We start from the raw sequence: 27,938 nt of genomic DNA, 5'->3' as shown, positions 1-27,938 counted from the left end.
GCTGGAAAAAAGCTGAATTTAAATACTTCAAATAGCCAGCCTTTCCTACTAGTGTCAGAACTGGCCTGTTCTGATGTTTCTCTCTCTACAGATGCTGTCTGACCTGCGGAGTATTTCCAAGTTTCTCTTTTTTTATCAGTTTTTCAGCAGTTGCTGTGTTCAGCATTTTCTTTCCTTCTTTTCGGTTCTCATTCATCCCCTCTAGTTACACCTCCGCGCAGACACCACACAAGATCAGGATCGAACCTGGGTCTTGGTGCTGTGAGGCAGCAGCTCTAACAGCTGCACCACTGTGCTGCCCCTGGTGAAATCATTTCCAACGTAACCTCTTCACAAATGCTGCCTGGCCTCATGAAGATCAGGATGCGTAAACATTTATCTTCAGCAAATGAGACCATGGACGAGAAAGGCTTTACTGAGATGGTTGTTTTGTTGCCACTTAAAATGCTGTTTTGTTGAGACTTCAAATATCACAGAGAGCTTGAGACAGAATTTATTGCATTTCTAAGGGACTGGGATAGCAGTGGAAGGTTTGAGAGACAGACAACAATGTCATTCCTGGGACATTCTCACAAGGACCTTGTCCAAATTGGCTCCTTCTGTCTGGAAATTGCTTGGCAGTCGGAATGTGCTCCAAAGAAGTGACAACACATTGTGTTATTAATCTGACCAGTTAGATTACTCGATAGAATTATAGAATCATGCAGCATAGAAATAGCCCTTTGCCTATGCTGACTAAAATGCCCCATCTAGACTCGTTCCATTTGCCCACATTTGGTCCATGTCCCTCTGAATGTTTGTTATCTATGTACTTGTCCAAATGTTACCTTAAACCTATGGCGTCGGGTTTTTGATTCTTGTACACAAGTTAAAAGACTCTGTACATTCATCTATTCCCTTCATGATTTTATGCACCTCTGTAAAATCACCCTTCAGTCCCCTCTGCTCTAAGGATTAAAGTCCTAACCTGCCCAACCTCTCCCTATAGCTCAAGTCTTTGAGTCCTGACAAAAGCCTTGTAAATCTTCATTGCACTTTTTCCAATTTAATTACATCCTTGTGAGCAAAACTGAACACAATACTCCAAATGCTCGGGCAATACTCCAAATGCTCGGGCAAACACTCGGGCGACTTTTCCCGCCCGAGTTGCGGGGTTGATGATGACCTGGAGCAGGGCCTTACATCGCTCGGCGCGGCTTTAACGGCCGTGGGACACTTACCATCGCCCGCCGGGGGCTCCAACACCAAGACCCGGAGCACGGCCTTGCATCGCCCGGCGCGGCTTTAATGGCCGCGGGACACTTACCATCGCCCGCTGGGGACTTTGACTCTGACATCGGGAGGAGTGCAGGGGAGAGATAAGACTTTGCCTTCCATCACAGTGAGGAGGAGATTCACTGTGATGGATGTTTGTGTAAATTGTGTTGTGTCTTGGTTCTTTTTTCTTGTGTGTATGACTGCAGAAACCAAATTTTGTTTGAACCTCAAGAGGTTCAAATGATAACAAATAAATTGTATTGTATTGTATGCAGTCTCACCAACGTCTTGTTCAATTGCAACATGAGTTAATGGTCGGACTTTGTTTCATTCACAACAGGGTGAAAGTCTGGGTCAAGGATCCTTTACAAAGATCTTCAAAGGAACTAGAGAAGGAAATGCGGACAATGACTTTTACCAGATGGAAGTTTTACTGAAAGTGTTGGACTCTTCACACAGAAACTATTCTGAGGTGAACCCTTCGACTTTTCATTCCGCTCAGTATCAATTCTCAAAAGGAATTATAGAGTGACAAGAGGTAAAGTATTCTGTTTGGTGGAGAAATCCAGGCCATGAGGTTAGAAAATTCAGGGGCTCGATGTTCCAAAGTAATGTCAGGAAACTTTTCCTCACCCAGACAGCAACTAGAATCTGGAACCTTCAAAGAGCAGCTGAGACTCAGGATTAATCGGGAATGTTAACCGAGATGCCGGTTTATACTGAAGATAGACACAAAGTGCTTGAGTAACAGCAGGTGAGGCAACATCTCTGGAGAAAAGGAACAGGTGACGTTTCGGATCTGAAGAAAGCCTATTTTCTCCAGGAATGCTGCCTGACCCACTGAGTTAGATTAGTAAATTGGCTTGGTAAAATTGTAAATTGTCCCTCCTGTGGAGGATAGTGTTAATGTACAGGGATTGCTGTACGGTGTGGACTCGGTGTGCCGAAGAGCCTATTCCCACGCTGCATCTCTGAACTAAACTAAACTAGTGAAAAGGTGAGCCATACTCTACTTGCCAGCTTTTTGCTGTTTTACCCAAACAATCTATTTCACCTTACATCTTTGCTACATCACAATTTCAAATGTATTTAAATTTAGCAGCTATACCTTCAGCTCCTTGATTCAAGGCATTTATATAAAGTGTATAAAGTTGATGCCCCAGCACTGATCCCCGAGTCACACCATTATTGAAATGTGACAACCAGATACAGACCAGGTTTCCTCTTTGGAAACTGACTGTTTTCTCTTGGCCAAGATATCAGCCCCTGCATTACATCTACAAGCAAATATTAATCACAATAAAGACACAAAGTGCTGTAGTTACTCAGCGAGTCAGGCAGCATCTTTGGAGAACATTGTCAAGTAACGTTTCGGGTCAATGGTTCAATAGTCCAATGGTACTTTTATTGTTACATGTGCGCAGTGCAAACCCTGAGTGAAATCCTTTTCTCACAAACAGTGCAGGAGAGTATTGCCATACCCAAGCACATTCCCGATTAGCAAGTGTACAGAAATAGTCCATTGATCCAACACGCAAGAGGCAGCATGATATGGCGCCAATTTTAAAGTCCAGTCCATGCCCTAGTTGTTATGAGTGGTGCCCATTCCAGGCAAGCCCCAGGCTGCTGTGGGCCTCCAGCCATCGCCTTCCTAGGACATCTGGATTGACCAGAGAATTGATGTCCCTCTCCTCACCCGTTCACCTTTGTTCCCCAGGACCGTTCTTCAGACTGCCTGACCCGCTGGGTTGCTCCAGCACTATGAGTCTTTTTTTTTTGTATTTGCAGTTCCTTGTTCCTACATTTATTAAATCATGTTTTATGCTGCACCTTATCAAATGCTTTATGGTAGTCAAAGTCAAAGAACTTTAATAAGTTGATGAAACATGATATCCCTTTCACTTAATAATTAAAGTGCTGTGTTGAGAAAAAACAAGCCATGTGTTGTGGGAAGGAGAGGCAGGCTGGAGGGGAGGAGCTGAGAATAATGGGACCAGGGGTTCCAATCAGACCAGAGCTGGAGAGCATGTTTAGTGTAGTTTAGAGATACAGCGTGAAAACTGGCCCTTCGGCCCACCGAGTCCGCACCGACCAGCGATCCCCGCACATTAACACTGTCTTACACGAAGGACAATTTTTACATTTACAGCAAGCCAACTAACCTACAAACCTGTACATCTTTGGAGTGTGAGAGGAAACTGAAGTTCTTGGGGAAAACCTACGCAGGTCACAGGGAGAACGTACAAACTCTGTACAGACAGCACCCGTAGCCAGGATTGAACCTGGGTCTCTGGTTCTGTAAGAGCTGTAAGGCATTAACTCTACCGCTGTGCCACCGTGTTGCCTAATTGTGAATTGGGAGAGGTTTTGTGCCTGGGGGAAGGTAGCTATAATCTGTCCTTTATTACTGTCATGTTGAGATACATTTTTACTTAAACTGAACTATTTCTACCGTTATAGTCATTCTTTGAGGCGGCAAGTATCATGAGTCAAGTTTCTCATCAGCATCTTATCCTGGTTTATGGAATCTGTGCCGTCAATAATGAGAGTAAGTCTTTGAACGTGAACCTGATTCTAATTTGTTCCTTCACATTCTTTCGGAGGCATTTCAAAATGATTGTAAAATATAAAGGATTAAGAAGCCGCCACATGCTGTCCCTTCAGGAACTGATTCACTTCCTTTCCTTCACAGACATCATGGTGCAGGAGTATGTGAAGTACGGGGCCCTGGACATATACCTAAAGAAGAACAGAAACAAAAGCTGCATTAACATTAGCTGGAAACTCGAGGTGGCAAAGCAACTTGCCTATGCCATGAATTTCCTGGTGAGCATCACGACAAGTGTCAGAGGTGGCGGCAACATGATCCTCAAATTCACCGCTTGCTTTTTGTTCGCAAGGGAGAGAGTTGGTGAGAGTTACTCATGGGAGTAGCTAGCTAGTTGGTGGAAAGAGTGGAGAGAAGATTTAGAACATAGGACAGGACGGCACAGGAATGGGCCTTCAGCCCACTACGTTTGTGCCAAAAGCGGGTCCTTACCTGCATGGGTTCCATGCAGTTGAGTGGGAGGTCTCCGCCACTGAATGTCTCCCAGAGAGTTGTACCAAAGTTCCATCTGTCTTAAGATCCTAAATTGGGGAAAGGCCAATTTTAGTAATATTAGATAGGGACTTCCAGAAATTGATTGGGGGAGGCTGTTTGCAGGTAAAGGGCCATCTGGGAAGTGGGAGGCTTATAAATGTGCGATAACAAGAGTTCAACTTGTTCCTGTTCGAGCGAAGGGCAAGGCAGGCAGGAGTAGGGAGTTCGAGATGTCAAGTGATATTGATGCTCCAGTCAAGTAAAACATAAAACACAGAAAATTACCGCACAGGAACTTTGGACCCCAACCTCAGCGCTGACATGATGCCAAGATGAAGTAATTGCATCTGCCTGCACATGATCCATATTCCTCCATTCCCTGCATATCCATGTGCCTCTGACCGTTCAACACGTTTAGGCAGCTGGGATCGAGTGAGTGTAGAAACAGGTATAATTACATTCAAAAGACACATGGACAGGTACATGTATAAGAAAGGTTTGGAGGGATACGAATAAGGAGAAGACAAGTGGGACGAGAATGGTTCATCAATTTGGGGCTAGTTAAGGTTTTGCCGAAGGGCCTGTTTCTATGCAGTATGGCTTCCTGACTTCATGATCTATAATCTCTGAGAATGGTCTGGCCAGGAGCTGGGATTTTGACATGTTGCCAAGGATTATCCCAAGGATCCGACCGACCCAGGTTTTATGGTGTGCATTTATTTGATTCTCTGTCAAATAGTCTGAGGGGGTCATCCAGCCCCCCCCCCCCCCTCGTGCACCTTCACTGAAGATTCACTAACATCAGGCTTTCTCCTCACAGGAGGACAAGCACATCGTCCACGGCAACGTCTGTGCACGGAATGTCCTGCTGACTCGAGAAGGAGATGCGGTGGCTGGGTGTCCTCCCTTCATCAAGCTGAGCGACCCGGGAATCAGCATGACCATCCTGCCGAACGAAGGTAAACAGAGGCAGCAAACAGTGTCCTTTACACCAGCAGGTCTGTGAGCAGAGGTGTGCCACAGGGATCTGTACTAGATCAGTGAACAGTGGTGTACAGCAGTGATGGGGGCTGGATCCTTCACAGCAGCAGGTCTGTGAGCAGAGGTGTGCCACAGGGATCTGTACTAGATCAGTGTACAGTGGTGTACAGCAGTGATGGGGGCTGGATCCTTCACAGCAGCAGGTCTGTGAGTAAAGGTGTGCCACAGGGATTGGTGCTAGGACCTTTACATTTGTGAACAGTGGTGTAGAACAGGGATCGGTGTTTTGACCTTTACACCAGTAGGTCTGTGAGCAGTGGTAAGTAGGTAAGTAAGTAAATTTTATTTATATAGCACGTTTAAATCAACTCGCGTTGAAACCAAAGTGCTTTACATAAAATAAATAATTAAGTTTCCGTACATCCGTAGAAAAATAAAAAATAAGAAAAAATGACACAACACATTATAGAATTCAACATGAACGTCCCCCCACAACAGAATCAGAATTTTCCACTGTGGGGAAAGGCATCAAAAAGTTAAGTCCTCTTCCTCTCTGAATCACCCGAGGTCGGGGCCTATTTGAGGCCTCCGCAGCCAGTCCAATGTTTTCAGGCCCTCTTGCCGGAAAGCTGGAACTCCGGCGTCGGGTGAACACTCCCTGGCGGCTTGGAAATGTCTGGAGCGGCCGCTCCCTCCCCGGAGACTGCGGCACCCGAAAGTCGACAGGCCGCGCTGGTCGGAGCTCCGACTCTGGCGATCTCGGCAAGAGATCCCAGGCTCCGCGGTGTTTTAAATCCAGCGCCGCCCGCCCGCGGCTGGACGCTCCGCAGAGAACAGTTCTGGGACCAGTAGGTCTGAGACCAGTAGATTGGTGCTGGAACCTTTAGTTTAGTTTAGTCTCATTTATTGTCACATGCACTGAAGTACAATGAAAAGCTTTATTCCCGCAGGTCTGTGTGCAGTGGTGTACTGCAGCGATCGGAGTTGGGACGTTTAGTTTAGTTTAGTTTAGTTTATTGTCACGTGTACTGAGGTACAGTGAAAAGCTTTTTTGTTGCATGCTATCCAGTCAGCGGAAATTCTATACATGATTATAATAAAGCCATCCACAGTGTACAGATACAGAATACAGGGAATAACATTTACGTCTGTGAGTTGTGTACCACAGGCATCAGTTCTGAGACCTTTACACCAGCAACTCTGTCAGTAGTGGTGTACTGCAGAGATCAGCATTGGGACCTTTGCCATTTGTGACATTTGTTTATCATTTGACTTGCTCATCAAATATCCATCAAACTTTCCTTTAAAATATGCCAAGGCACTGCGCCATTACCCTTTGAGGAACTGAGATCCAAAGAAGCATAGAAACATAGAAAATAGTTGCAGGAGGAGGCCATTTGGCCTTCGAGCCTGTACCGCCATTCATTGTGATCAAGGCTGATCATCCCCATATCCCTTGATTCCACTAGCCCCTAGAGCTCTAACTAACTCTCTTTTAAACTCATCCAGTGAATTGGCCTCTACTGCCTTCTGCGGCAGAGAATTCCACAAATTCACAACTCTCTGGGTGAAAAAGTTTTTTCTCATCTCAGTTTTAAATGGCCTCCGCTTTATTCTTAGACTGTGGCCCCAAGTTCTGGACTCCTCCATCATTGGCAAACTTTTTCCTGCATCGAGCTTGCCCAGTCCTTTTATAATTTTATACGTTTCTATAAAATACCCTCTCATCCTTCTAAATTCCAGTCTTTCCAATCTTGTAGATGTGCAAATGCCCAGAGAATGGAGACTGACTGAGAGTTTGGAAAGATCTCATAACTGATTAAAAGTTTATTTTTCTGATGCAGTGCGCATTGACCGGATCCCATGGTTGGCTCCTGAATACATTGACCAAGCCACACACATGGTTTCCGAGTCAGACAGATGGAGCTTTGGTACAACTCTCTGGGAGATATTCAGTGGCGGAGACCTCCCACTCAACAGCATGGAACCCATGCAGGTAAGGACCCGTGACTTTCACACCATTTTGACTGGCTCTACAATTGTTCATTAGTGCAATGGAACGTACATCACATATTTAATTGTCAATAAACTTTGTACTGTGTAACTTTTTTGACGGCCTCTACGTGGCGACTCTTGTATGCCTAGGTATGCAAAACAAAGCATGTCATGACGTTGTACGTGACAAAAAAAGTATCTAATCTAATCTAATCTAAATATGGCCACTGAGCCAGGTGCATTGCTCAGATCATGTGTGCAAACATTCAGTGCCATGTTCTGTAAAGCCAGGAAGCTCCATTACCCACTTTTTATGCACCAACAGGTTGCTTCAGGCATCTCACTTGGGAGATTGCTGCCATGGTTTTTCCATTTGGCCGACCCACCCTTTGATGTGAGGCTTCTCTCCCCCACAAACAATGCTTGTGGGAGACTGGTTGGTGCTGATCAAGGTGCCTAGTTACTATGGTCATGGGGGCAATAGGGAGCAGACACTGCAAAAAAACACACCAATCCTGAGACAGGGCATTTAATTCCAAAGAGCACACTTCAGACAGTGCTGTACCCTAGTGCCTGTACTGTTACCAATTGCATAGTGCATGATCCAAGCTTCCAACTGCCCCATGCTGAGCCCCAGCAGTTGAATATCAATTGCAGATTGAAGACAGGAGTTAGCAGATGCTAGAATCTAGAGCAAAACACAAAGTGCTGGAGGTACTCAGCGTGTCAGGCAGCATCTGTGGAGGGAATGGACAAATGAGGTTTCGGGTCAAGATCCTATTTCAGACTGAGCAAGTGCTGATACCCACCAAGTTCCTCCAGCACTTTGTTTTTTTGCACTTTGTGGGGATTGATGCAGAAGTGCCTCATCCACAGGGCTCAGTTAGGGACCAATGATAGATAGATAGATAGATAGATAGATAGATAGATATAATTTATTGCCACACAAGCAGGGTCGGTGGAAATTTGGGTTGTCAGCAGCAGTACAATAATAAAGAACACACAATAAAACTGTAACACAAACATCCACCACAGCATTCATCACTGTGGTGGAAGGCACAAAAATTTGGCCAGTCCTCCTCCATTTCCCCCCCGTGTACAGGACCAGAGTCCAGAGTCAGATGTCGCCACAAGGAGACGGAGTAGATTCATGCATTTGTGGATCTTTTTAAAAAATGGATAGAGAATTGCATATGATTGCAAAACCTACCAGATAATAAAAAAACAGCCTTGAAGTAAATGTATTAACTTGTGTTGTGCAGAAGCTCCAGTTTTATGAGGACCATCTTCAGCTTCCTGCTCCCAAGTGGACAGAGTTAGCCAGCCTCATCAATCAGTGCATGAACTACCAGCCTGAACTCCGACCTTCATTCCGAGCCACCATCAGGGAGCTCAACAGATTAAACACCTCAGGTAACCAACTGCATAGAGATTCTGTGCTTTCGTGGGCAGGGTGTGATACCTCCTCTCTGTAGTTGCACCAAACATCCATATAATCACACAGCCCATCTCATCCATGCTGGCACAATGCCCATCTGCGCCAATCCCATTTACACCTTTCCCTATTTAGCTACCAGATTGAATCCAATCTACCAAGTCTTCATTGATCCCATGCTTTAATCCTCTGGATAAATGTCTTCATCTTTAGTTTACCATTAGAGACTTTGTCAAAAGCTTTATTAAATCTCAAAACTTGAAATATAAGCAGAAACTGATGTCTGTGCCGAACATGATGCCAAGACTATCAGTTATCGACCTGCAAATAACCCATATCCCTCCATTCTCTGCCTATCCATGAGACTGTCCAAAAGTCTTTTAAATGCCACTAACATACCTGCCTCCACCACCACCCCTGGCAGCACATTCCAGGCACTCACCACCCTGTGTCGACAACTTGTCCCGCTCAACTACAAACTTTGTCCCTCTCACTTGAAAGCTAATGCCCTCTGCTGTTTGATTTTTCCATCAACTTGTTTTTCCTTGCATGCCATTCTTTGAGCCAAGAACCAAACGTTCACTGGTTAGAGGTCTCAAGCCATGCTGCAATCATCCTGTGCCGTTTACAATCCACTGTCTTCTTTCAGACTATGAACGATTGTGTGACCTGTCTCCCAGTGACCTTCCAAATACAAATGACTTCTGCCGCTTTTTTGCAATGAGGAAGCAGGAAGAACCCAACTTCTTTGAAGAGAGACACCTCAAGTTCATTTCTTTACTGGGCAAGGTATTGGCGTTGTCTTCAGTCAAGCTGGGATGGGTCGGGGGGAGGGGGGGGAAGGACCTGAATTTCTTTACACAAGTAGCCTTTGGCCTGATCTTGCAGCCACGCATTTGTGATGTTGCAATACTAAATGATCAGTTTATTGGCTGATGCCAGGATGCCAGGCAGGGCAATGGCTTTCATGCCAACATTGCAGGCTGCTCAATAGGCATCTCATCCCAGATGATGGTCTCCAGGTCTCTGAAGTGGGATTTGAACTCAATCATTCAGGGAAGATAGCTCTGCCGTGGGAACTACGAGCTGGCATAATAGCGAGTCAGGAGTAAGTGGCCGGGTTTGATGTGGAGAAATGTGAAGGAGTGCATTATAACAGGGAGAGTGAGGGGGGCAAACAGAATAAAGAATACTGTTGTAAAAGGGGTGCAGAAGGATCAAGGAGATGGCAAACAGGCCATTGAAAGTGCAGAGCAGGTTGAGGCATACACAACTCTGGCTTATTATATTACCATTTCCGGATTCTTTAAAAACCCTATAGGTTACTGGGTAGGTGAAGCAACTAATGAGGAAGTCTAGTGAAAGGTTGACCGTTATTACAAGGGCCGAGCAATTTAAAGTAAAGAGATGCATCTTTACAGGGCACTGGTGACTCCTCACCTGGAGTACTGCAGTCTGCTGTGGCCTTGTCGAGGCACAAGGATACACTTATATTGGAGGCAATCAGAAAAGGCCCACTGGATTGATAGCTGGGATAAGGTGTATTCAGAACGGTTGAGCATGTTGGGCCAATACATCAGAGCGTAGAAGAATCAGATGTGACCTCATTGATTTTGGCCCACATTAGAGGTTGGGAGCTGAGAAGATGTTTCATCTGGGAGATTCCCCAGTAGTAGAGATAACGTTTTAGAATAAAGGCTCATCGTAAGATGATGTGGATGAAACTTGTGATACTGGAGAGATCAACAACTTCTTCCAATTTGTCCTGGTGTTTCATTGACAGGGAAACTTTGGCAGTGTCGAGCTGTGCCGATACGATCCCCTTGGGGACAACACTGGGGACCTGGTGGCTGTGAAGAAGCTACAACACACCACAAGAGAGCACCTTCGTGACTTTGAGCAGGAGATCGCAGTGGTCAAGAATCTCCACAGTGAACACATTGTCAAATACAAAGGAGTTTGCTACAGTGTCGGTGAGTGGGATTGGCACCTCTATTCGAGACACAAGGCAATGCAGATGCTTGTTTACATAAAAAGTCACAAAGTGCTGAAGAACACCACAGCCTGGAGAACATGGATAGGTGATGTTTTGAGTTAGGCCACTTCTCCCGACTTCTTTCATCTAACGAAGGATCCCGAACCAAAACGTCACCTATTCACGTTCTCCAGAGTTGCTGTCTGACCTGCTAAATTGCTCCAGCACTTTGTGTCTTTTTGTGTATCAACCAACATCTGCAGGACTTTGTTTCTACATTTCAAAGAATTGTGTATTTTTCTCCCTTAAAAAGTTATAAATGTTTTTCCTAAGATTTCAATGGACAGGTTTGTGGACTGAAGGATGATTGGGTGGGAATTGGATGCTCGACAGGGGCAGAAGCCAATGAATTTTGAACATACTGGAAAACAAAATGGCAGATGCAGGAATCTGAAATGAAAACATAAGTGCTGAAGGAACTCAGCCAGTCAAGCAGCATCTGTGTTAAGAGAACCAGTCAACATCTCAGATCTGTGTTCTGAGGATCGCTGACCCACAACTCAACTGGATTCTCTTTCCACAGATGCTGTCTGACTATCCGAGTTCTTCCACCTTTGCTGATTTTTAGCATTTATTGTTCTGCACGCAATGAACATTAGCAGCTTCAGCAACTTCCTCCGTTATCGTTACCTGGAAAGGTTGCAGAAAAGTTTTACAAGGATGTTGCCAGGACTTGAGGGCCTGAGCTGTTGGGAGAGGATGGGCAGGCTAGGACTTTACTCCTTGGAGCGCAGGAGGATGTGGGGTGATCTTATAGAGGTGTGATGTTATAGATGTGTATAAGATCATGAGGAGAATGGATAGGATAAATGTTTTACCCAGAGTAAGGGAATCAAGAACCAGGGGACATAACTGTAAAATAAGCAGGGAAAGATTTAACAGGAACCTGAGTGGCAACATTTTCACACAGAAGGTAGGGGTATGGAATGAGCTGTCAGGGGAGATAGTTGAGGCAGGTACTATCACAACATTGTAAAGACATTTGGACAGGTACATGGATAGGAAATGCTTAGAAGGAATGGGCCAAATGCGGGCAGGTGTAGATGGGGCATCTTGGTAGGAGTGGGCAAGTTGGGGTGAAGGGCCTGTTTCCATGCTGTATGATTCTATCAGATGTTGAATGAAAGCATCTTTGGCAAAGCTGACTTAGCATTTACATCCAATTCTAACGGCACTTGAAGTGTCAGAAATAGTAGCAAAATCAAATTCTACTCTGTGCAGAAGTCCTTTGATTGAAATCTGAATGAATAAAGAAAGGACAGATGGATGGTCTTGATGTGAAGCAAAAAGAAGGTGAGCAGGTGGATGAACTCAATGAGTCAGGAAGTAGCTATGGACGGAAAGGACAAGCAATGTTTCAGGTCGATAACCATCTAGACTAGGTTAACTATGAAGGTTTAGAATGAAGGAATTATCCCAGTGGGCTGCTCAGGAGGAATTAGACCACGTTAGTAAAATGAAGACTGGGTAAAGGCAATAGAGCAGGTTGGTGAATGGAAGGATTCCTCATTGATGCCCTTTACTGCTCCAATCCTGCAGTTCTGTACAATACTGTAGTGCTCTAATACATTAGATGTTTCCACTAATGGGAGACTCTAGGACCAGAGAGCCTCAGAATTAAAGGACATTCCTTTAGGAAGGAGATGAGGAGGAATTTCTTTAGTCAGAAAGTGGTGAATCTGTGGAATTCATTGCCACAGAAGGTTGTGGAGGCCAAGTTAATAGATATTTTTAAGGCAGAGATAGATAGACTCTTGATTAGTACGAGTGTCAGGAGTTATGGGAAGAAGGGAGGAGAATGGGGTTTGGAGGGAAAGATAGATCAGCCATGATTGAATGGCGGAGTAGACTTGATGGGCCGAAAGGCCTAATTCTGCTCTTTTCACTTATGAACTAATTAACACTGATACAATATGTCCCTTGTGCAATGAAACATTGAGCGATTCAATGCCACACATCCATGTAACATTTCCAGCATGAAACTGGCATTATTTAATCTTGACAGGCCGCAGGAACCTGCGATTGATCATGGAATACCTGCCTCATGGAAGCCTGCGCGATTACGTGCAGCAGAACAGGCACAGGCTGGGTCACAAGAAGCTCCTTCTGTACGCAGCTCAGATATGCAAGGTATGTAGAGCGTTCGGCTGTCCTGGGTGGGAACTTTCATTATGTGGGTCGCGTTGAGAGTGCTCTCATGTAAACAGACACTTTGCCCTGTCACCACATCTAACAATCACCACCCCAAATCTCGGAAACTTGGTTCTTAACCAAAGTGCTCAAAATGATTTTAAAACTCACTTTTAAAATCTTTGAGGTTTATCCGTGGAAAGTTTGCAATATCCAGCAGTGTATCCTCAGAACTCCCAAAGCATTGACAACCAAATACTGATATCAAAGCAAAACACAAAGTAATGGAGGAACTCAGCAGATTTGGCAGCATCAGTGGAGATCCAGTCTAAAAAGGAGTTCTGACCGAAACATTGTCCTTCCACAGACGCTGCCTGACTGGCTGAGTTCTTCCAGCATTATCTGTTTATCATAATTCCAGCAACAGGGCTCTTAAAAATAGTGGAGTCAGGGAATATGGGGAGAAGGCAGGAACGGGGTACTGATTGGGGATGATCAGCCATGATCACATTGCATGGTGGTGCTGGCTCGAAGGGCCAAATGGCCTACTCCTGCACCTATTGCTTATTCTCTATTGTCTAACTGTAGTGTGCCTCAAGATTTCAAAGTGTCACTCAGGGATTATTTAGCTAGTGCATTAATGAGACCTTAATAGATTTTAATAGATTTCAATAGCTATTTTTTTTTCTGTTCTTGGTGAAAGGGAATGGAATACCTTGGCTCAAAACGATACGTACACAGGGACCTGGCGGCACGGAACATTCTAGTAGAAAGTGACACCTGTGTAAAGATTGGTGACTTTGGACTAACCAAGATTCTGCCTGGAGACAAGGATTATTATAAGGTTCTGGAGGCAGGAGAGAGTCCAATCTTTTGGTAAGAGCAGTCTGTCACTTGGTTTGTAAGTACTCATGGACACTCGTAGGTTAGCCCTTTCCAAAGAAATGTATTACCAATTATAAACAGAAGCTGGAGTGGATATTCTGTAATACAGGCTTCCACACTTTCCATTCAAAGGTTCAAAGGTTATTTTATTGGTCACATACACCTAGGTGTAGTGAAATGCTTCTAATGCTTCATGTTCATCATTATCTTCCCGTTCCAAATGTTTATTTGCATGTTATTCAGCCCAATCCTCTCAACTATGCTGGTTACAGCTTGAGAGGGGCATGGCCTCAAGGAATCAGTTAGTTATAGTTGGCTCAGGACAAACAAGTTGGTTTTCCTCATTTCCATGGATTTTGGGGAATCTCCGTGGCATATTTCAAAAAGTCACTTCTACACCTTTAACACTTTTGTAAACTCAATGTTTTATATCTGCATAACCTGGTGAGCAAGGTAAACCAGCGTGCTTTATTAGATCACTTTTTCATCAGAAGGTTTAATTGCTTGACCAAGCTTGATATTGGCTCCTCTTTATCGTCAGCACCTCCTGACTTCCTCTCACGCACCCCAATGCCAGCAGCTGTGTAATGAACAGCGAGGGCTCCCTCTGATGACCCAGTGAGCTCTTGCACAAATGTGGCATTTGTTCTCCCGCTGAAGGATGACCAATGTTACACGAGGTGGAAGATTGGTGGCCCTATGGGAGCTTGCCCAGTTGAAACTCAACATCATTTTGCACAATGTAGCCCACTTGAGAACGTTCACCATTCCAATCATCCATTCCCTCTACAACCAGCACAGTGTTGGCTTCCTACAAACTACTTGGTGAATATGCACCTGGCAACTCTGGCAGCATCACCCAAGCCCACCATCTCTACCATCCAGAAGGCCTTAGGAACATTAATTCCTGCGGGTTTTCCCCCAAGTCACAGTCCACCCTGACCAGGGTTGCTAACATTGTACCTCAAACATAAGCAACATATTCAGGTGTTGTTAATCCTAGGTCCAGCACAAGACTTTAAAGGATTGGTATCCAGGTCAGGAAAGTTATATTGGAAATTTAATAAACATACATTAGGTGTATGCTGCTAACCTTTTGAATACAGACATATTGCTACTAATTTTGATAATATTATGTGAGAGGTCTACAGAAATGTAATCAAATTCCTTGTGTTTAGGTATGCTATTGAATCTCTATCTGACAGCAAATTTTCCAGGGAGTCAGATGTGTGGAGTTTTGGTGTCGTGCTTTACGAGTTGTTTACATACGGCAGCCATGGCAGGAGTCCACCAACGGTGAGTGAGAACATCAGCCAGAACGGCCCCTTGCTCACTCAACTGTTGCCGGCTTGTGGAAGCTAAACCAATGTGCAAATCCTTCCCAATCAGCCGTCCCTCCAAACCTCAGGCAGAGGTTAAGCTAACACTCTGAACTCCGATAGAGCAGACCGAGAGGGAACTGAAAGCTGGTTCTAAATACAGTGATGAAGTAATGCAGCAGTTCTGACTCTGAAGAAGTCAAAAGGTCACGTATCCATGTCCTCCAGATATGCTGCCTGACCCACTGAGTTACTCCAGCACTTTGTATTTTCATGAAGATTCCAGCGTCTGCAATCCCTTGTGTCTCCCTTTTGACAGCTAGTTCTATCTCTCCCCCCATGTGTATTCCCATTCATTTTCACTGATGTTTTGCAAGGGATCATTAATTCACGCCAACCCCATTGACAATATTCTACAGGCAGCACTTAGTCCATTCATTGTCGGTTGGAAAGGGTCTTGCGTTTGTATTGATTCGTTAGCAACCTTGGAGTATCTGCTAAATCCCTACAGAAGATGAGGCACGTTTGATTGGGAAGGAACTGCACATTGAGCTGCAGTGGGGGTTGTAGTATAGGAAACTTGTCAGCCACTTGATGCAACAAAAAAGCCCCCCTGCCTTTGGGCTGAGAGACCCAGTGACCTCAAGAGAACATTGTCTGAATAATTATCTGTGGACGGAATATTTGCTCAATATTTTGATCAAGCATGACAACAGAGAGTAACGAATAGTTGAAAGAATGGTATTTAAATGTTAGTTTATTGGATCAAGACCATTGAAAAAAACAAATTAAAAAATCAGAGCGTGTTGGGTGAGTAGAAAAAATGGTCAAATAATAGTGATGGGTTACATCATCTTAGGTGCTTTAGGATATTTATATATTTCAGGAAAGGCGAGATTGCCATTCTTGTTTACTGGAAAAGAACGAGTTGGATGAGAGGACCATCAGAAGGGTCGAGACCAAACTTGGGTCAGGCTGGGGAAGAGGAATGAGCTGCACACCTGTAGGAACAGGGGGGGGGGAAGCCCTGAGAGGCTCAATAATAATTTCCTGTTATTTTTTAAAGGAGTTTCAGAGAATGATTGGGTCGGATAAACAGGGCCACATGGTCTTCCAAATCCTTGAGGTCCTGAAAACCAGTCGCCTGCCGTTACCCCAGGGATGTCCGAGAGAGGTAAGAGGCCATAGGGAAGAGGGAATGTCCACGCCTTTGTCTTTGGGGTCGGATGAACACTGAGATGAATGGAAAGACTAAAATTTAATTGATTTGCCAGAGATTTCTTGCAGAAAGCTGGAGATTGAAGATGATGTTTACTTCATCTTTCACTGAAATTTTGCAAGTCAATAATTTGTTCATTCATTTGAGAAGTTGCAAGGATGGGAAGGCAACAGCACCTGATTTTGTGCTGCAGTAGCCCAGACTCAGCCAATCAATAAAAACCGATGTGAAGTTTTGGATGGTGATGGAGATCAGTGGGGGGGCGGGGGGGGGGGGGGGGGGGCGCGGGGGCGGGGGGGCGGTTGAAGAGAGATGTCGGGAAAGTATTTTTGATGCTGTGAATTTTTATGATCTGCAACAAGATTCTCAATTCGAATGGAAATCAGAAAAATGAAGGGGGAAATTGGAGTGGAGGGAGGGGGTTGACAGATATCTAATCCAAGGAGCAGCATTCCTACATCTGTTATGTGTTCTATCAAATCAGCTTACAACTGAACACATCATCCCCACACCAGCCAATAGGTTGCTCCTCAATCTTACTCCAAGACTTTGGGTGGAGTGTGTATCGATATACTGGGCACCACAATGAGAGCCTTCTTTTTTATGGTTTGTTACTTAGATCTACAATGTCATGCTGAGGTGCTGGAACCATAATCCTGCTCAAAGGCCAACGTTTGTGGAGCTGCTGCACAAGATGGAGGAAATGCAAGCTGCTATCTTCTGATGGGTGCTGCTTTAGGAAAGCGTTCACTTCAGGCCCATGCAATGCAGCCTCACTGCGGCTTGGAATCAACAAAATGGTTCAAAGGAAAGTGTTTGCTTTGCAAAGCTGTTGAACTGCCTCCGCGGGCTACACCAGTGCAACCTGGAATCTTTCAGTCACGGACTGCACGGTTCCCCAAACTGCAACTTCAAGTCAAATCTGATTTGGAGGATGGCAGGTGTGGGACTTGGAAGTAATCATCTTTGCATCTTCCATGCTTTTGCATTGCTTTCACGAATCAGCTCAGTCACTGAGAAAGAGTAGGAAGAAACTGGAGAGTAGTAAAGGCAATCATAGAACTCCTCATCTGTTGTAAAACCTTCAACCCAGTGATGCTTTCCAGGGTTCAAAAACTGGGACTGGAAGGGCAATAGAGCTATGGTTGGAAAGGACAAGAGGAAAAATGAAGTGGGCGTGTCGAGGGTGGGAATGAGGGAATTTCTCATGTTACAAGTGATGGCAACATTGATCAAGAAATACATTATCTGTCATTCTTCTGTTGAAAATGGGAAATCTCATTAAAATGCAAATTGTTGGTACCATGGGGATCTGATTTGTAATATTGTTCATAAGCTCAAAAGACATTGGAGTCCACTGCTAAACTACCTATACACACTTAATGCTACAGGACAATAACTTCATATTCAGTAATAAGCTATCTACATATTAACAAACACACAAGAAAACCAATCCCATGTGTGACTCTAAAATGCCTTTACACAATTAAACTATGGAACAACAAAAACTAGGGATTCAGGTGTCAGTACATCATTGGGGTTATCAAGTGGGCACCTCCCTTCACTGGTGTTTTGTTGAGATAGGCCCACAACACCTCATCTCTACCACTTTCTGTGGTAGGGTGTTGCACATACCCACCAGGGTGAAAACGCTTCCCCTCAGGACCCATTTAAATCTTCCCCCTCTCACCTTAAATCTGTGCCCTCTACTTTTTTAGTTCCCTACCCTGGGGAAAAAGGCTGACTTTTCACCTCATCTATGCTCCGTGTGATTTAGTATAATTCGATACAGTCACACCTCAGCTCCAGAGAAAACACATGTCCAGTCTATCCTTAAAACTCAAGCCCTTCAATACAGGCAACATCCTTGTGAATCTCTTCTGAACCCTTTCCAGCTTAATGACATCGTGTCCTATCATATCACCCAAGGTGGCCAAAACTGCATGCAATACTTCAAGTGTGGTTTCACCAATGTCTTGTACAGTTGTAACATGCATTCTATCTCTTGTACTCAGTGACCTGACTGATGACAGCCAGCATGTCAAATACCTTCTTCACCACCAATTCTGCCTGTTGCCATATTCAGGGAACTATGCACTTGTACCCATAGATCTCTCCATTCTCCACCGTTCTCCAGTGCCCTGCCATTTACTGCGCAAGTTCTGCCCTGGTTTAACTTGCACAAATTCAACACTTTGTCATTGTCCAGGTTAAATTTTATCTGCCATTCCTCGGCCCAATTTCTCGGCCCAATTTCTTAGTTGAAAACCTGTTGCAACTATAGATAATATTCTTCACTGTTCACTAAATACCAATTTTGATGCCATCTACAAATTTACTAACCATGTCAAATACATTTTCACCCATATCTTTAATGGTGATAACAAACACCAGTGGATCTAACATTGATCACTGGCCTCAAATCTGAAACACAAGCCCTCACTGCTAGCCTCCGCCCTGCCAGTGGGTGGCACAGTGGTGCAGCAGTAGAGCTGCTTGCTGTCTTACTGTGCCAGAGACCCGTGTTTGATCCTGACTGTGGATGCTGTCTATATTGAGTTTGTACGTTCTCCCTGTGACCGCGTGGGTGTTCCTGCTTCCTCCCACATTCCAAAGACGTGCAGGTTTGGAGGTTAATTGGCGTCTGGAATGTTTCCCTTAGTGTGTAGCAAATGCATGTGAAACTGGGATAACACAGAACTAGTGCAAACGGGTGATCTATGGTCAGTGCGGACCCGGTGGGCCGAAGGACCTGTTTCCACGTTGTATCCCTAAACTAAGCTCCAGGTATAGCCATCACACATTGCAGAAATGAAATCCCATTACAATAATCCTGTTGCTCTTGCATCTCTATCTGATTTTCCTGCATATCTGCTCATCTCCTGCTACCTGTTAGGAAGCTCATGATATACATTAGCAAGCTGATTGCCCCCTTTCTTTCCAAGCTGAATACGGCCTCATTACCACATGAATGGATTCTGTACTCACATCGCAACGTCACACGTGAAGATTCTATACCTTGCATTTTTGAGTTAACAATCCTGCCCTTTCAGCTATGTTTCTGTGTTAGTAACAATATCATCTTGCCATATGCTGATCAATGCTTTAAATTCATTTGTCTAAGTACGCAGACACTTTACCTTAAGATAGATGCAATTTAGCCTTGCATTCCTCCAATGTACTTTATTTGGTGAGGTCAACTGTATACAGCCCAGGTGTCTGAAATAAGCAAGAGGCCAATGATCTCTCCCTGGTAGACAACAAATAGCATGTTTCAAATCCTGATCTTCAAACATAATTTTCCTCAAGTAACTGCCAAATTAAAGGCAATGGCAAATTTCATCAGCATCTGCCTGCACTGAGGCAGCTTGCGGTTGAGGGCGGCACAGCAGCGCAGTGGTAGTGCTGATGGAGTGAGATCAAATGGATTAATCAAAGCAGATTATGCTTCTTTGTCTGTGTTATGCTGCTGCCAGCAGGTGTGTGGGGCTTGCCAAATGGATCTGACCGTACTAATGAAGAGAGAACATCAGAGCCCAATTCGCAGATGGATGACTGACAGAAGTGACCAGTTCTGAAACAAACTAAAGAAAAGAACAAGTTACCTAAAGTGAGAGAGGTTGAATAGAAGAACGGATTTATCTCTTCCTAAATCCAATGTAATGTTAACAATAATCAATAGTGCTTTTTATTGTCACATAACACAGTGAAATTGTTTTTCTTACAAACAGTCCAGCAGAGTATCACCATACCCCCGATTAGCAAGTTTACAGGAATAATCTACTGAGCCGAATGCAGTAGGTGGTGTATGCAAAGTAAACTGTGTCAATCTTTCCACAGATGCTGTAGAACAAAGAGGGACCTGGCGTGGGGGGATGCTGAGAACAGAGGGGGACTCGGTGGAGGGAGCTGGGGGTCCAGAATCTAGAGGGATTATCAGGACTATATTAAGATACGATAGAAATGTATTTATCCCAGGACGGAAATTGTCCTGCCAACAGTCATAAAACACAAAATCCATGAAACATGAAATTAAAGTGATGAGTGGAAAGGATTGAGGATGTGGAAAGATTGGGGGGGGGGGGTGTGAAATTCCCAGGTTTAATTAAACTGGGTTGAGTGATGTCGGTCACACTAGTCTGAAGCTTTCAATAATTTTGTACATTTATTGAAGCCCTATGCTGTACATAGCGACACTTTGCATACGTGTGTCACACAGAGAGTGGTGAATCTCTGGAACTCCCTGCCACAGAGGGTAGTCGAGGCCAGTTCATTGGCTATATTTAAGAGGGAGTTAGATGTGGCCCTTGTGGCTAAGGGGATCAGAGGGTATGGAGAGAAGGCAGGTACGGGATACTGAGTTGGATGATCAGCCATGATCACAATGAATGGCGGTGCAGGCTCGAAGGGCCGAATGGCCTACTCCAGCACCTAAATTCTATGTTTCTATGTTTCTATGTAGGCAAAACAAAGAATTTCACTAAATCAAGTACATGTGACAGTAAATCAAACCTGCTACGTGTTTCCAGCAATATCTGATATTAATTGACCGTTCCACCTGCATTAATATTGATCCCCAAGCAACATGTTAAAATTCTTATTCAGAATCATCCTCATGCCAGGGGAACTCCTGAACTGGAAGGCTACCAATCAGTCACTGGTGACAGGAGGGAGGTACTAACGCTTGCCAAGGTCAACGAGTCCATTTTTAAAATATCTTCCATACTTCAGACTAGTGCAGCCAACATCACTCAACCTAGTTTAATTAAACCTGGGAATTTCACCTTCTTCCTCAAAGGAAACTTAAAATCTACTGGCAGATGCTACAACCAATAGAGTGATATAAACAAGGTCAAGACAGGAGTTTCTCTGTACCAACCAAAGAGTGCATGCTTCAAGTACAAAGTGTGGTATCAGATATCAAGTCCTTCTCTCGGACAGAACTGCCGAACAAAGGTGCTCTTTGTCATCTGGGACAGAGAGCTCGGGCCAATATCTCCAATACATCTCACAAACATGCTCACTTATTGTAACACACAGCTGTTGTAGCTCATCAGTCCAGCTGGGGCTGATGCCTAGTTAAACACGACAAGCTTGTGCTGACCTGAACTGCAACAGTTTGTACATTAGAACATCCTGAGTTTGCTCTCCAGCTACCTGAAATATTATTTTTGTTTCTTTATCATTTCTCAAGATACAGTCACACCAGCAATGTCAATATTTAGTGCTGATCCCTCATCGCCATTGGGAATGTTGTGATGATCTGTCTTCTTGCCCTGCAGTCCTGGTGATGCTGATGCTCCCGCAGGGCTGTTAGGCGGTTAATTTGGGTAATAAAGAACTGACAATATATTCTCTAGTCAGGATGGTGTGCGTTCTCATGCACATAAACCTGAGTTAGACAATAAACAATAGGCATAAACAGTAGTTGAGTTGAGTTTATTGTCATGTGTACAGAGGTACAGAGAAAAGCTTTTGTTGCTTGCTAACCAGTCAGTGGAAAGACAATACATGATTACAATCGAGCCATCCTTAGCCTACAGATACGCAATAAAGGGAATAACGTGAATAATGTTGAGTGCAAGATAAAGCCAGTAAAGTCCGATCAAAGATAGTCCGAGGGTCTCCAATGAGGTAGATAGTAGTTCAGGACTGCTCTCTAGATGTTGGTAGGATGGTTCAGTTGCCCGAATCTCGAGGTGTGTGTTTACACACCTTTTGCCTGACGGGGGTAAATGTCATGTGATAGGCAAGGAGTAGCCTAGATACACACAATACAAACATTGCTGGTTGCATGTTGAAGGGATGTCTAGTTAAACATGACAAACGTGGGAACGGGATGGTGAGGCGGATGAGCCTGTAGTGCTCTGGTTCACTTCTTCTTCCTCGTGTTCGGCCATCTTCCATATCACGTCTTTCCAGTGGCTGGCGCAGGCGAGCCCAGCGGCATTTGGTTCGGCCAGGTCATCTTCGGGACATTGTGGAGCTTGGCTACATCTCATGATGTGTTCCATGGTTTGCGATTTGCCACACACACATGCATCGGAGGTTGTTATTTTCCATATCTGAGGGGATAGTCGGCTAAGGAGTAGTCTCTCGAACAGCTTGGAGCTGATACATGGTAGGGAGATAGGCCAGTAGCTTTTGGAGAGATTGGGATCTTTTCCAGGTTTTAGTAGAACAATGATAATAGCTTTCCTCCAGATATTTGGAATGCGCTGGGTCTGGAGGCATGTGTTGTACATGTTCATAAGCCATTGTTTTGCGACTGGGCGTAGGTGAGTAATCATTTTGGTCAGTAAGTTGTCGGGACCCGCAGCTTTTCCCAGCTTCATGGTGCTAAGTCCTGCTTCAAACTCCTCCAAGGTGAAGGGCTTGATTAGTATGGACATGTTCTACTGATTACCCGGAATGATTGTGGAATGGTGTTTTCCTTTAGCCCTGCTCGTCTCCCGTTGGCCACCAGTTGGCTCCCGACCTGGTTTTGTGTTATGTCGGATAAAGTAGGTGGTGTGATCTTATCACCGTTTAGATTCCGATTGGTGAACCAGGCTTTTTTGCTGTTCTGGGTCATGTTGATGTTTTCTATTAGATCCTGCCAGGCTTTCCGCCTCTCCTTCCCCAAGGATTCCATGAGTGCATCACCGAGCTCGCTAGTGGTGTCCGAAAACGGGTCATTTCCAAACTCTGTTTTGTAGCACTCCAGCAGCTGCAATAATGCCTTTGTGAGGCCAGCAATGTACTCTTTTCGACATCCACGAGGGATGTGAGCGCGAGCAGTCTTCTTTACAGTCTGTACAAACATGATGCAGTTGTCGGGTGTGGGTTCAACCGATGTAGTTGTCGGCTCTGGTACACAGTGAGGATCTCAGCAGCTGCAGGCTTTGGCTCATGTGTAACAAGGAACATCTGGGCCACACAAGAGGATTTTAGTTTTGATGGGGGGGGATTGGATAGGCTGGGCTTGTTTTCCCCAGTGTGAACAAAGTTATGGATGACCTGATACAGGTAAATCAAATTATAGGAGGAATATAGAGCAGATGGTGGGAATCTATTCACCATGGTATTGAAAAACAAGAGGGCACAGGCTTAAGGTGAGAGAAAGTATTTTTAAAGGGGATCCAAGTGGTAGTTTTTTTTAAACAAGATCATGATTATATCTTGAATGCATTTCCAGATGTTGGAATCAGATATAATCACTATGTTTCAGTGTTATTTAGACCACACTTAAGTTGGCAAAGCAGAGAAGAACATGGACGCAATGTAGACAAATTAGATTAGTGCAACAGGCAAAAAGGTTGGTGGTGCACAGACGGTTGTGGAGGCCAAAACATTGGGTGATTTTAAGGCAGAGATTAACAGATAGTAAGGGTGTCAGAGTTATGGGGAGATGGCTGGAGAATGGGGTTGAAAGGGAAAGAAAGATCACTCATGTTGAATAGACTCGATGGGCCCAAATTGACTACTTTTGCGCCTATGACATGAATTTATTTAAGAAGGAACTGCAGATGCTGCTGCACCCGCTGAGTTTCTCCAGCATTTTTGTGTACTTATGAACTTATGACATGGTGGGCCAAAGGACCCATTTCTGAGCTGTAGAACTCTGACTATGGGTTGAAGCAATGACCATCCTAAGCCGTCAATGTTCTGGGGATCACCTTTAATGGAAAACTCAAATTCCCCATACGAGCAGGTCATGGCTGAGTATTAACGAGAAAAATAATCAGGATATTGATGGAATACTCTACACTTGAGTGCAGTTCCCATAACACTGAAGAAGTTCAACACCATACAGACAAAGCAGTCAAGTTGACTGATGGGTCATTGTCGACCACTCTGAGCACTCCCCACAGCTCAGGGGGCTGCAGTGTGACCAGTTACAAAATACTGTGAAACTACTTGGCATTGCTTCCTGTGTGTGTGACCTTCAAAGCCCAGAAGGACAAGGAGTGCATTGGCACATCGCCCCCTGCAGGTTCTGCTCAAGCCACACACACTATCTTGACTTGGTAATATATCTCATAGAGAGAATCATACAGCATGGAAACAGGCCCTTCGGTTCAACTTGCCCATACCAATCAAGATGCCCCATCTACACTAGTCCCACCTCGCGTTTACCCCATATCCCACTAAACCATTCCTTCTCATGTACTTGTCCAAATGTACAATTGTTGTGTTTTGTCAATGGTTTTACATTTTCAACCAGTTATGGAGTCATAGAATCACACAGCACGGAAACAATTCCTTCAGCCCAATTTGCCAATGCTGATCAATACGCCTCATCTCCACTAGTCCCATCTGCTCGTGTTCGGCCAATATCCCTCTAAACTTTTCCAATTCATGTACCTGTCCAAATGTCTTTTAAATGGTGTTATAGTACCTGCCCCAAATACCTCCTCTGGCAGCTCATTCCATTACTCACTACCCTCTGTGTGAAAACATTTACCCTCATGTTGCTATTAAATCTTTCCCCTCACACCTTAAGCCTATGTTCTGAGGTTCTTGATTTCCTTACTCTGTAAAGTAAAAGACTCTGTGCATTCACCCTATCTAATTCTCTTCATGATTTTATACACATCTATAAGATCACCCCACAGCCTCCTGCACTACAAGAAATAAAGTCCTAGCCTGCCCAACCTCTCTCTATAGCTCAGGCCCTCAAGTCCTGGCAACATCCTCGCACATCTTCTGCCATCTTAACGGCATCCGCCCTGTAGCAGGGTGACCAAAACTAAACACAATACTCCAAATGCAGCCTCCCCAAAATCCTGTACAACTGTAAGCTAACACCCCAACTTCTATACTCAACACCCTGACTAATGAAAGCCTATGCAGCGAAAGCCTTATGTACCACCCTCTCTGCCTGTGACACCATTGTTAGATATCCGTAGGTATAAAGAGTCCATATTCCTTCATTATCACACAGTCTGAAACCTTTAAAACCCCTGACAAACAGTATTTTGGAAGTGTCTTTACTGGAAGAACTGCAACACTGTAAGAAGTTGGCCCAACAACACATTTTAAGCTGGTGATTGGCAATATATTCCAATCTGCAGCCCAATGAAAGTGAACAACAAAAACAAATCAACTTTTTCCCTGAGGAATGGACTGGCTCTGAAATTCCTGGCTCGATTTATTAGTGACTGCATCATACTCTTGATCCCTGGTTTGGGCCCCGTCAGTAAATGAAATGATTTTGTCTTAGTAAACTCCATGTAATATTTAAGAAGGAAACGCAGATGCTGGTTTATACTGAAATGCTGGAGTAACTCACCGGGTCAAGCAGCATCTCTGGAGAGCATTTTGTGTCTATCGCTGTAATCTTTTCATAATTTTACAGTCTATGGATTCTCCTTTGTAGAGGAGAAAAAGAGTAGAGGAGATGGAGAGAGTTAGTGGTGGCGCAGCTGTGGAGTTCCTGCCTTACAGCTCTTACAGTACCAGAGACCCAGGTTCGATCCCGATTACGGGTGCTGTCTGTACGGAGTTTTACGTTCTCCCCGTGACTGCGTGGGTTTTCTCGGAGATCTTTGGTTTCCTCCCACACTCCAAAGACGTACTGGATTGTAGGTTAATTGGTTTGGGATGATTATAAATTGTACCTACTGTGTGTAGGATAGGGTTAATGTATGGGCTCGATGGGCCGAAGGGTCTGTTTCCACGCTGAATCTCTAAACCAACTAAACTAAATGAGGGGATATGTAGAATATTTCAGATTAAAATGGATTTGTTGCAAGCAGGAACCCACGTATTTCGCGCTAAGATTTGGGAGCTGCCAAACGCAGCCAATCTTTCCACACCCTCCTCCTGGAGAAGCAAACTTCTGAAGTTTCTGATGTGCAGTGTCTCTACATATGGCTCTCAACAGGCCCAGAGAACCCTCACACATAGAAATCGCCCCTAAATTTTGGCTCGTATTTCTTGAAATCTATCCAGTCACTGATGCAACAAATTAACATGTTTACAGATGGAAAAGCCCTATGTCGGTTCGTCTTGCGGGCCAACATGAAATGTAACTGCGGAGGGTCGACACAAAGGTTCTCAACTTTTTTTTTAATGTTCTGACAAACATGATGTTCCTCCCGTACACCAGCTGCCCTCCCCTCTTGGTCATATTCCCTTGGCAAGGAAAAAATAATCAGCATCATCTTTTTCCCTTCTCATTGTTCATTTTTTCTTTTCTGTTCTATGGTCACAGTCTTCCTCTTTGAGCTCGGCCCAACCGACTTGGCCAGCATCTGACATCATTTCTAACAAACCTTCTTCTTAAATGACTGCTGACTCGCCATCTAACTCAAGCCTGGGACTGTTGTCAATTGCAGCCCTGATTTCAATTTACTTTATAAGTTCTGTATTGAATGGATGTATATTTTAGAATATAATGTGTCGGTTCTGCTCCTCAATCACACACAGCACCCTCGTGTCCTACGGATGGGACTGATACATTATGCTCGCCATTCCTCTGCCAACCTCCAGCCCTCTATACCCTTCTCCCAAATATTTTTTTCCTTTTCTATTCTCCCTTTCTCTTTTACTCATGCCTATTTCCATCTACCATCTCCCTCTGCTTCTCTGTTTTGAGCTTGTGATATATATATCTATATATACTAGACTAAGTGGGACCCACTGGGTCCCAGTCACATGGGAGGCCTGGTCCCCCAACGCAACCCGTTCGCCAATGCAATATTCCACTACTCACCCGTTCCCCCAATGCAACCCCTCCCCCCCAATGCAATATTGCACCACCCACGCATAGCCCTCAACTGCGCAGGCACGGCTCATTTCCCCTCACCCCCAGTATTCCCTCCCCCTCCCCTTCACCCTCCCTCTTCTTTCCCCTCTCCTCCTCCCCTCCACCAATCCCTCCCTCACCTCCCCCTCCCTCTCCTTCCCCTACCCTCAGTCGCTCCCTCCCTCCCACAATCAATAAAAAGCAACATCTGCAGTTCCTTCCTACACAGGTCATTCATTGTTAACTGTGGCCTAGATCCCGTTAACTTGACGATTGGACCAGTTTGCATCGTGTATGTATGAGAGAGTTACTCAAACTCCGCGCAAACTGCTTGGCCACCCTGCAACCTGACTCCCCCTCCCTCCTCTGCCCACTCCCGCTCAGCCGCCGCTCGGCCCATCGCCGTCCAGTCCGACCGCCCACTGATGCCGCTCTGCCGGGCGTGGGGGGAACAGCGGTGAGGGAGGGGGAAGAACAATGGAGGGCCCGGCATGGATGGACCACCGTGAGGGAGGGGGAGTGGGAGAACAAAGGGGGAACAGCTGTGGGGAAGAGGCGGGGGGGAAAACAAAGGAGGAGCCGGTATTTTGTAACTTTGTCAGCGCCGTTGGTGGCCGCTATTTGCAAACCTTGAGTTTGCAAGCATCAAATTCACATGTGACAATAAAGTATTCCATTCCATCCCATCCATATAAATGACTTGGACATAGACTTGGACATGGTTAGTAAGTTTGCAGATGACACTAAGATTGCCAGGATCGCGGACTGTGAGGAAGGCTGTCAAAGCATACAGTGTGATATAGATCAGCTACAGAATTAGGTGGGGAAATGGCAGATGGAGTTTAATCTGAGCAATTCTGAGGCATTG

The 27,938-nt window shown here is 44.8% G+C and overlaps 1 protein-coding gene across 2 annotated transcripts in view; it reads left to right on the top strand.

The window, feature by feature from the left end:
- LOC116989413 (tyrosine-protein kinase JAK2-like) overlaps positions 1–17,640 on the top strand; it is a 49,695-nt gene extending 32,055 nt beyond the window's left edge. For both annotated transcript variants that reach the window (XM_033046774.1, XM_033046776.1), the window contains exons 12-24: positions 1,598–1,729; positions 3,718–3,805; positions 3,950–4,083; positions 5,160–5,298; positions 7,165–7,316; positions 8,578–8,728; positions 9,400–9,539; positions 10,534–10,723; positions 12,791–12,915; positions 13,619–13,791; positions 14,979–15,096; positions 16,186–16,293; positions 16,958–17,640. In XM_033046774.1, the coding sequence (XP_032902665.1) occupies positions 1,598–1,729; positions 3,718–3,805; positions 3,950–4,083; positions 5,160–5,298; positions 7,165–7,316; positions 8,578–8,728; positions 9,400–9,539; positions 10,534–10,723; positions 12,791–12,915; positions 13,619–13,791; positions 14,979–15,096; positions 16,186–16,293; positions 16,958–17,062 (1,755 nt within the window). In that variant the 3' untranslated portion in view covers positions 17,063–17,640. The remainder of the gene's footprint in view (positions 1–1,597; positions 1,730–3,717; positions 3,806–3,949; positions 4,084–5,159; positions 5,299–7,164; positions 7,317–8,577; positions 8,729–9,399; positions 9,540–10,533; positions 10,724–12,790; positions 12,916–13,618; positions 13,792–14,978; positions 15,097–16,185; positions 16,294–16,957) is intronic.
- The last annotated feature ends 10,298 nt before the right edge of the window (positions 17,641–27,938 follow it).

This window comes from Amblyraja radiata, chromosome 29 (assembly GCF_010909765.2).
Source record: "Amblyraja radiata isolate CabotCenter1 chromosome 29, sAmbRad1.1.pri, whole genome shotgun sequence".
NCBI classification, from domain to species: Eukaryota; Metazoa; Chordata; class Chondrichthyes; order Rajiformes; family Rajidae; genus Amblyraja; species Amblyraja radiata.
This window is presented reverse-complemented; position numbering and strand designations above follow the sequence as displayed.